This window comes from Sycon ciliatum, chromosome 3, assembly GCF_964019385.1.
Source record: "Sycon ciliatum chromosome 3, ocSycCili1.1, whole genome shotgun sequence".
Lineage (NCBI taxonomy): Eukaryota > Metazoa > Porifera > Calcarea > Leucosolenida > Sycettidae > Sycon > Sycon ciliatum.
Window position 1 is genome coordinate 25,618,989 of NC_088645.1, and position 10,000 is coordinate 25,628,988.

The 10,000-nt window shown below is 48.4% G+C and overlaps 2 protein-coding genes across 2 annotated transcripts in view; one reads left to right on the forward strand and one right to left on the reverse strand.

Annotated features, from left to right (window-relative positions):
- The window catches only part of LOC135811899 (ADP-ribosylation factor-binding protein GGA1-like), a 14,093-nt gene extending 5,405 nt beyond the window's left edge, over window positions 1-8,688 (forward strand). Inside the window, exons 7-18 of the mRNA XM_065325142.1 lie at window positions 323-403; window positions 959-1,084; window positions 1,533-1,614; window positions 1,956-2,083; window positions 2,504-2,732; window positions 3,381-3,481; window positions 4,092-4,140; window positions 4,882-4,989; window positions 5,469-5,533; window positions 6,325-6,423; window positions 6,850-6,963; window positions 7,674-8,688. Coding sequence (XP_065181214.1) covers window positions 323-403; window positions 959-1,084; window positions 1,533-1,614; window positions 1,956-2,083; window positions 2,504-2,732; window positions 3,381-3,481; window positions 4,092-4,140; window positions 4,882-4,989; window positions 5,469-5,533; window positions 6,325-6,423; window positions 6,850-6,963; window positions 7,674-7,754 — 1,263 coding nt within the window. The 3' untranslated portion in view covers window positions 7,755-8,688. The remainder of the gene's footprint in view (window positions 1-322; window positions 404-958; window positions 1,085-1,532; window positions 1,615-1,955; window positions 2,084-2,503; window positions 2,733-3,380; window positions 3,482-4,091; window positions 4,141-4,881; window positions 4,990-5,468; window positions 5,534-6,324; window positions 6,424-6,849; window positions 6,964-7,673) is intronic.
- Window positions 8,689-9,649: 961 nt separating this feature from the next.
- LOC135811900 (uncharacterized) overlaps window positions 9,650-10,000 on the reverse strand; it is a 7,009-nt gene continuing 6,658 nt past the window's right edge. The window contains exon 6 of the mRNA XM_065325143.1: window positions 9,650-10,000. This exon is cut by the window's right edge and continues 1,799 nt beyond it. The gene's annotated coding sequence lies outside the window, so the exon portion shown is untranslated.

The window sequence follows — 10,000 nt, forward strand, 5'->3', positions numbered from 1 at the left end:
CGGTAGAAATTACTGGCTGTCTTTGTTTTGGAGAGATTTGGAGAGGTTTTCATTTTGTGTAGCAAAGGACTTGGTGTGTCTGCGGGCGGTAGAAATTACTGGTTGTCTTTGTTTTGGAGAGATTTGGAGAGGTTTTCATTTTGTGTAGCAAAGGACTTGGTGTGTCTGCGGGCGGTAGAAATTAAAAAAGAGTACAGTCATGTAGTCGGTTGAATTCTACCGTAGTGTAGAGACGGGACAGCTGTGTGTGTGTGTGTGTGTGTGTGTGTGTGTGTGTGTGTGTGTGTGTGTGTGTGTGCGCGTGTGTGTTTGGTGGTTGCAGCTGTTGAAACGGCTTCTTGCGAGCAAGCACCCCGAAGACCTGGAAGCGGCCAACCGCCTTATCAAGGATATGGTCAAGAAAGTGAGTGGTTGTGTTGTCTGCCTGCCTGCCTGTCTGTCTGTTCGTCTGTTTGACTAACGGCATTCGCCAGTACCACACCTTGCTCTGTTGTACGGTTCGAATATCTACTGCCGTATGTCTGTTTCTCTGCCTTCTTCGCCGGGTGGTCATTTGTCCCGTATGTGTGTGGTCTGGACAGCGTGTTCAGTGACTGACGCGTTTAGCAAGTATTGATTGGTCTCTGGATTGCCCATGTGGAGCACTGGGGCTGGGATGGGACTCGCTGCCAGGCTTCTAGTCTGACAATGTAACGTTGTATGCCTGGATATTGGTACAGTCAGGCCTCGCTTATCCGGTCCTCTTTTATCCGGTCCTCTTTTACCCGGACCCCTCGCCATCCGGAAAAATCGTTGGTTACCGATTCACAGCATATGTAATGCATACATACAGTATGTGTGTTCGATTGTCCGGTTCCCTCGCATGTCCGGATATTAATTGTGGAAAACGGACGTGTGCGGTTAAGCGAGGTCTGACTGTAGTGCTTGTCTATTTCTATGCTTATGTTCACGTCAACAGGACAACCTTCAGATGACTAACTTATCGAAACGTATTGCTGAGCTAGAAACTTGCCAGAACAATATCAAATTGCTGACGGAGATGTTGGCCCATTATGAACCGGGACAGAACCATGAGATAATCACGGTAAGTGCTCACAGTCATACATGTATGCATTGTGCTCTATATCTGGACACCTGTTCAGGCTGTTTGACCTTGTTAGGTCTCATCAGTGGAACTTTGAGTGACTGGCTGAAGCAATATGAATTGTGTGTGCGTACTGAATGTACTATGCACAGTGCAGCATGCATATCTCTCTGCCTCTCTCTGTCTCTGTCTGCCTCTCTCTGTCTCTCTCTCTCTCTCTCTCTCTCTCTCTCTCTCTCTCTCTCTCTCTCTCTCTCTCTCTCTCTCTCTCTCTCTCTCTCTCTCTCTCTCTCTCTCTCACACACACACACACACACACACACACACACACACACACACACACACACACACACACACACACGCACACACACACAGCCCCTCCCCCCCCCCCTCACACACACAAACACGTACGTAATACCTGTGTGTTTATTTGTGTTGTCTTGTTCAGGAACTTTACAAGTCATGTGTAGAGATGAGAACTAAGCTACAGAAGATGGCAACGGAAGTAGATGAAGGCGGTGATCAAATGAGTGAGTCTCTTTCTCTTAACCTCTACAAGTAGTCTATCGTTATTTTGTCCCATAGTGGTGTATTCTGTTGCTGTTGCTTCTTCTGTTGCTGTTCTCGTGAGAGTTCTGTCTTGTTCACATTTTGGGCTGATGCTGATTGTTTCAAAAATTGCCAGCTGAAATCCGATTCTGTCTCTCTCTCCCTCTGTCTGCGTGTGTCTGTGTGTCTGTGTCTGTGTGTATGTGTGTGTGTGTGTGTCTCTCTCTCTCTCTCTCTCTCTCTCTCTCTCTCTCTCTCTCTCTCTCTCACTCTCTCTCTCTCTCTCTCTCTCTCATATCACCTTTCTCCTATTCCCGTGCAGCTGAAATCTTCCAGCTAAGCGATGAGCTCACCAAGGTATTGGAGTTACACGATAGGAAGATAGCTGGCCAAGCAACACCAGCATCCTCTGCTGGCCAACAAACCCTGGCACAGGCTGCCGTTCCGGAGGTGAGCGAACCGTCTCTGGGTGCTTTCTACAAGCCATGTGCATCTCTGTGAATGCAAGATTTCACTAATGGATGTGTGTGTGTCGTGTCTGTGGGGGCTGTGCATTGCACTGTGAAGGCCTGGCTAGAATATTTACTGTCACTGCCAGTTGATTTGGAATAGATTCGAAAAGCCATACATGTACGTGAATTGCCTTTGAAATGAATGCTAAACGGTAGCTTTCAGTAACCAGCCTGGCCTACTGGCCTTCATATTCTGTTGCTGCTCCTGCTCCTGCTGATGCTGTGCATTTTGAGTGTAATGGTGCACGATAATTGGGGAGCCCATCATCTCTCTTTTTCTCTCTGTCTCTTTCTCTCTCTCTCTCTCTCTCTCTCTCTCTCTCTCTCTCTCTCTCTCTCTCTCTCTCTCTTTCTCCAGGCTGCTGCTGGCGGTGATGACTTTGATTTGCTGGGAGGTATCGGTGCACCGGCACCAGCATCGCAGGCCATGGCGGCGGCATCGACCAGTGGCGGTGGCCTGGGAGATCTTGACACTCTGCTGAGCCTGGACCCTCTCGGTGACAGCAGTCCTGCGATGGCCACAGCGTCCGATGGTGCCGTGCACGGCGGTGGATCGGCATCACTGCTCGACGACCTCGCCATGTTGGGTAAGCCGATCGCCATGTTGCCTTGATAGTGCTCGCTGGGCTGGGGCTCGGGGCTGCTCGCTGGAATCCGCATCCGTGAACGTAGGCATCACGGCGGCAATGACTGCATAGGATCTGGTGTTGTGTACACTGTGCAGTGCACTGCACTGCAGTGCTCACTTGATACCTAACCAGTGCTGCTGTCTCTGGTGTAGCCGGACTTTCCCACTAGACCCTCATGAGTCATGGACTTTTCCCCAAGACCCTCATGGCTTTTCCCCCTAGACGCTCATGGGCTTTCTCCCCTATACCCTCATGGGCTTTCCCCACTAGACCCTCATGGGCTGTTTCCCCCTTGACCCTCATGGGATTTCCCCCCTAGACCCTCATGGGCTTTTTCCCATAGACCCTTATGGGCTTTTTCCCCAGACCCTCCTGCTTGGGGCCTGTATAGAATGCACTGAGAGCCGTTGTGCATAGTCGTTGGTCCCCTTCTAAGCCTGGATTTACCCCGCGCTTCCACTTCCACATGCCGATTGCCAAAGCGATGTCAGCAAACAAACTTGTGCTGGACTACACCACTCAACAGCATGCAAGGCTGATGAGTTGATCACCACTAATTTCACCCACACACATACCCATGCACAATGCGTTTGTTTCTTGTAACAGATATTGGTGGTAGTGCAGCACCGCCCGCTGCAGGAGCAGGTCTAGGTGGCCTGAACGGTGGACTGCTTGGAATGGGAGCACCAGCACCTGCAACTGGACTGGTGAGAGTTGATGTGTGAGCACATTGCTATGATTGTATGAGTGTGTGTGTGGGGGGGGGGGGGGGTACATGTATGGGTGTATGTGAGTGTGTGGATGCACGTGGGGGGGGGGGGGGGATGCATGCATGCACATGCCTAGTAGGGAGTGTCTTGGTTAGCTTACAGCAAAGTAGAAGTTTCCTAACTCTGCATCGTTTGATGTCTGGACTCTTTCGTTCATTGTACCATTGTAGGCAACCTTATCCATGTGCACTGTAGAAGACAGCAGCCTATGTTGTACTGTTTTCTGACAGGGCACTACAGTATTATTGTGGGAGTAGTGATAGTAGGGTATTTTGTTTGTTTGTTGTTGTTTGTACCAAATTCTACCAATACGGTGCATTTGATCTCACAGAGAGAGAGAGAGAGAGAGAGAGAGAGAGAGAGAGAGAGAGAGAGAGAGAGAGAGAGAGAGAGAGAGAGAGAGAGAGAGAGAGAGAGAGTTGAGGAGCGTATCATGTGACATGTGGAATGTCTGTGGTGCGGGCATGGCAGACTGACTATTCCTCCATGTGTGTGTGTGTGTGCTGTATGTGTTGCATGCTATATGCATGTGTGTTTATCACTGCAGGGAATGGACATGCTCCAAGCTACACCTACGCAGCAACAGACAACTGCAGGTAATGTGGCATGCAGCTACACAGCTACGACCTTGCTAGTACGCGTATTGTTGTACGGTCTTCATAGTATGTACAGTCCATTTCAAAACTATAGACGCGTACCTAGGCAAAAACCGTTATGCCAGCATCTATACCACATAAAATCTGTGATCCCTTTGTGCATAATTTTTTCCAAACTGGGCATCTGTTATCCAATCGCTTAGAAACTATATGAGAGTAATTGTGGAGCGGACCTGAGCAATATTCCGAAAACTATTCTCAAAAAGTTTCAGCCAAATTTGAAATATTTCAAAAACACTACGCGTCTATAGTTTTGAAATGGACTGTAGGACTGAAACGATTATCTCGGTTATCCGTCTAATCGATCATTACAACGCAGCGATTTCGATAATGCTGTCTGTTTCGATTACACGATTAAAAAAAAGTGTTCAAGATGTCATGTACATGACTGGTTAGTAGTAAAAATATGAAATCAAAAACTGACTGCACTGTACCCGCACGTGATGTGCCGCTGCGCTGTGTAGAGTACGCGGTTCATCTGCATGTGTATGTGTCAACACGGCATGCTTTGTGCTGGTCTGGCGCAGCAATTTCTAGGACGCAGTAATCGGTATCATAATCGATAATCGAATCGATACAAGGGTAGGTTAACCGATAGTTGAAAAGTGTAATCGTTTCACCCCTAATAATATGACTAAGAAATTCTCTCTCTCTCTCTCTCTTTCTCTCTCGTGTATGCAGGTATGCAACCCGCACAACCCCAAGCTCTTGGAGCCCAACCCGCGGCGGCATCACCAGCAGCAGGCGGTACCGGTGACCTCTTTGTCCCGATCGACTCCATCCAGATGAGTAAGTCTTTTGGGGGCATACTTCTACCGGTTCTTCTTTTGCCTTGCTTCTCCGTACTGAAGGCGTTCACGACATGGAAGTTGTTCACTTGGTGCTGAAGTTCTTAAAAGGTGATGTGTGCATGTGATCATGCGAGCATCGCGGCTTCAAAGTTCGCAGTGTACAGTGGATGTACTACAGTACGCCAAAAAACTGGGGGGGGGGGGGGGGTCAGCCTCCTAGCCTAGACCGTTCTTATTTTCATGTATTACAGTCTATGCACAGTGGAGTCACCGTGTATACATGGGTATGCTGTGCTTGGTGATATTCTAGCCTGGTCGCTCTTCGGCGCTACCCGACAGTACTGTGGTGAAAGCCCTGAACACTGAAATCTACTTCATGTTTGAGGTTGCTGCACTTCTTGTGTTTGTGAGTTGCCAATTTGCTTTTGCCTCTCTCTCTCTCTCTCTCTCTCTCTCTCTCTCTCTCTCTCTCTCCAGGCTCCAAGCCACCGCTTGTCGCATTCGACAAGAATGGGCTCCGGATGCTCGTATTTATAACGCAGGTCAGTGATAGCCTCTGCTGCCCCCCCCCCCCCCCCCCCACCACCCCCCACCACCCTTGCCCTAGGCTAGGCCTTGAATCCATTGCTGGTTGCCAGGTTCAGGTGTGAGGATGATGTGATGTGTACCGCATGATGCACCGTCTTTTTCCCTCTCTCGTACATGGTCGTAACTGATGGGCGTTGCAGTGAGAATCCACTCAGATGCTCTGTCTGCGCACGCTTTGTGTGCATCAATTGCCTGCCCGTGTCGAGTGTATATCTTGAAAAATGAGCTCACCATCAATCACCTTACCGTAAAAGTCCGTAAATAAGTACGTATTTACTTTCGAATTTAGTGACCACACCCGTACCAACTTTCGGGCGGGTACTGACTTTCTGGCACGAACTAACTTTCGGACCTGACTTGTGTGTAGTGGAGAAGTAATTTTCATGTCGATGTACATGTACAATGTACATGCTACGTGTTGCATGTACGCACCGTACCGGTACTTATTTCGGGCAGTATGTTTATCGGGCTTGACTTGACTTCAACAGACAGAGCCAAAAGAATGAAGGGGGTATTTCTTTCGGGCAGGTACATATATACGGACTTTTACGGTATGTTAATTCTCCTACGTATTGTGTGTGTGTGTGTGTGTGTGTGTATGTGTGTGTACGTGTGTGTGTATGTGTGTGTATACGTGTGTATGTATGTGTGTGTGTGTATGTGTGTGTACGTGTGTATGTATGTGTGTGTGTACGTGTGTGTGTGTCTGTGTGTGTGTGTATGTGTCTGTGTGCTACCCTTACAGAATGTACCACAACCTAACGTGCAGACGTACGTCGTGCAAACAATGAATACCAGCATGGCAGCCATTACGAATTTCTCCTTCCAGGCTGCTGTTCCCAAGGTGAGCAATGGTTCTCTCTCTCTCTCTCTCTCTCTCTCTCTCTCTCTCTCTCTCTCTCTCTCTCTCTCTCTCTCTCTCTCTCATAAAATCTAGACTGACAACCTGCTTGTTGAATCATGCACCTGCTTTCAGGCGTAAAAACCCTGTTGTAGAGGTCTCAGTCCTCATTTGTTAGACTTACCTGTCTTTATAAAATGTAACTTACTCTCTCTCTCTCTCTCTCTCTCTCTCTCTCTCTCTCTCTCTCTCTCTCTCTCTCTCTCTCTCTCTCTCTCTCTCTCTCTCACTCTCTCTCTCACTCACTCACTCACTCACTCACACACGCCCACACATGTATACTGAATTACTAATGTCTTACTGAAGTACTCTTTTGTGGCATTCCTCACGATATTGGTATTTTGTGCTGCTGTGTCTGCTGCTCTCCAGTCACAACGGGTAAAACTTCAACCAGCATCAGGCGAGTCCTTACCGGCACACAACAACCCTCTCTCTGCTCCACCAACTATCAATCAAGTGATGCTTATCGCTAACCCAGCACAGGTATGCCTGTCTGTTCTTGCTGTTGATGGTGGTGCTGGTGACGGTGATTTTGCTCCTCAGGGTGCTACTGCTGGTGGTGCTGCTGCTGCTGCTACTGCTGGTGGTGGTGCTGCTGCTGCTACTGCTGGTGGTGGTGGTGGTGGTGCTGCTGCTGCTGCTACTGCTGCTGCTACTGCTGGTGGTGGTGGTGGTGCTGCTGCTGCTGGTGCTGCTGCTGCTTCTGCTGAAAGTGGTGGTGGTGGTGGTGGTGGTGGTAGTGCTGCTGCTGCTGCTGAAAGTGGTAGTGGTGCTGCTGTTGTTGCTGCTGCTGAAAGTGGTGGTGGTGGTGCTGCTGCTGCTGCTGCTGCTATTGTTCTTGTTTAAATCCTATATTTCACAATGGCTCGTGGCCAATATGAGATCAGTAGGTGTTACATGGAATGGGGAATTGGAGCTTCAGTGTTCTGAGCGGATTTTAATATTATCGAAGACAATAAAGTAGTCATTGATAGTGCTGAACCTTGGTGACGATGTTTAGTTGTGCCTGAGAGTGAGCAAGACAGCTCAGTCGCCGAGGTCAAATTCACAGAGCTGTGTGCAAGAGTAAACACAGATTCTCAAGCACTGTTGGATCGGGCTATTGAGCACCCCGTGTTGTTTGTGTGTATGTGTGGGTGTGTGCGTGCGTGCACATGTTTGCGCGTGTCATTTGACGTGTGCTCGTCGCGCAGGAACCCCTCCGATTGCGCTTCAAGCTGGACTTTGTTGCCAACGGATCGCCGTTCTCGGATGTTGGCCAGGTCGAGGGTTAGACGGCGGGCACACCGTCCAACTTCCCTACACACCTGGTTGCGTTTCTTATTCGTATTCCGTCACAACTCACATTGCCATGCTCGAGTCTCCCTTCGCCACACCGACTGGAAGGCTAACTATTGTCTGCAGAAATTTGTAGCGTGCAGCTGAACAGAACCGCACGGCGTGTTCTCTCGCCATGGGCCATACCAGTGAAGCATTACCCTGTCTGCGGCGCTCCTCCCTGTTCCCCTGGCACTTTAATTATTACTCGAATAGTGCTGCAGTCCACCCGTATACACGTGTGCGTGTGGGCGCACGTGTTTGGCTCTGCGCTGGCTACGCTGCCCTTCTGTTTATTCTCCCATCCACTCCTTCACCCCATCATTTCCCCAAGGTCGTTCTTGGCATCACACGCGCGCGCACGTTGCTCATTATTTAGTGCGGAGAACTCTCTCCCCCGATTGTCAGCATTTTCACAATTATAGTTTCCTCTCGTCCCCCATAGACATGTTTATCGGTTTGGCTGTTGTGGGCAAGAGACACGATGAGCTGTTGCATCACCTCTCGTTTTGTTCTGCCTGGCCAATGGCCTCCACTCTCCCCGATCAGTCCCTGATCCTCGCCTCCGCCAATGCTCTAGCACCATGTCGTGCACGCGTTTGGAAATTTGCCGTGCGCGCCATTGATGAAATTTTTACTTTAGTTCAACGTAGGAGAGCGGCTCTATTTCGTTGCTAGTCAATTCTGCAAATGAAGCCTCCTGGGATCTGGGCCTCCCTGTTGCTGAATGTACTGTTTTGCGTATGGAATTCTAGCAGTGCGGAAATCATATTTTTTGCCTTGCTGTCTTTCCTTCTTTAAATAATTATGTCAAAGTATGTGTATGTTGATTTTATCAAGTATCTGTCCGTAATTGTGGGCCGCAAGATGGACGACGTCTACAACTGTGAACATGTGCCTCTTGCCTGGACTGTGCATTTCTAGTATTGTCGTTATTCCTTGCTGCTGCTGGAGTTGGTGGGACTGCTGGTGGGGTTGTAGTCAATACAACTGTGCAGTCGACACGTCGCAAGAAGGTCATCTGGTAAGATTTCCAATTATTATTCCCAGAAATCTCCGTGGTGACATCTCTTTGTGTTTCTATGCCTGGGCACGAGGGTTGTATTCGGCCTAGTCTCCATGGCAATCCTTTGCTGGTCTGGGTGTGAGAGCTCTGTGTAAGATTTGTGTCTCTATGGCGATCCGGCGTTTTGTTGGCCTGGGCGTGAGAGCTTGGGGGTCGGCCACAACAGTGTGCGGAGTTAGAGAACGTTGCCACTGGGGAATGAAAGTCTACAAAAGCAAGGCATCTGGAAGGGGTGGAGGTGGGGAAATCCAGCAAAACAGAAAAGCCTCTTCAGAGAGACAACCTTGGTCTAGAAAGAAGCTTTGCTGCTCAACAATGGAGGAAACAGGAAAAAAGAAATAAAGGAGGCCAAGTTATTATGTACAATCACCGCCAACAACAATCAACATAGCATAAAATCTGCAGACACAATGATTAATTACACAAGAGAGATTGCAAGCTGCGTCACAACTCTGAGTTTCACATATCACAACAATCATCAGGCAACAATGATAATAATTTTTTATAAAATCACTCGCGGCCAACTTTTTTTTCTTTCTTTTCTTTCTCTCCTAAACTTGCCAAGCCCTGGACTTGAGTCACTTACTTCAAAGTACAAACCAATTCTCAATCCCATCTTCAACCAACTGAGCCACACGAGCTGTTCTTGATTGTCAGGTGATAAGCCCTGCATATGAACCCTTGACGGAGCATCCGAAGAAACAGCCACCCACGCATTGGTAAATTTCCAATTTCTTGCAAACACACGAACATACGCACACACGCACACACAAAGAGCTCGGAGAGGGCAGAGAAAAAGTGCTGTGTGGAAGGAAGCACACACATTCGCCAACAGAGATTGAACAATTGGGAAAAAAAAGAAAGAAAAGAAGACGTCCCAGTTCTCAAGAAGAACGAACTAACACACAACAAAGAAAACACAAAGGTAAAAAATTTGTTCAAGGAAGAGTCCTTCGACAAACCCTGCTAAATTAGGCAACACCATGCCAGGACTGATACTATAAACAGATACCGGGACAAAAACCACGTCACTAGAGGATGCCAGTAAAGCACAATATCACTAGAAGAAAATATTAATAACAAAAAAGTAGCAGAATAGGATGATCGTTGGCTGCTCAAGTATATGACTGTGCTCGT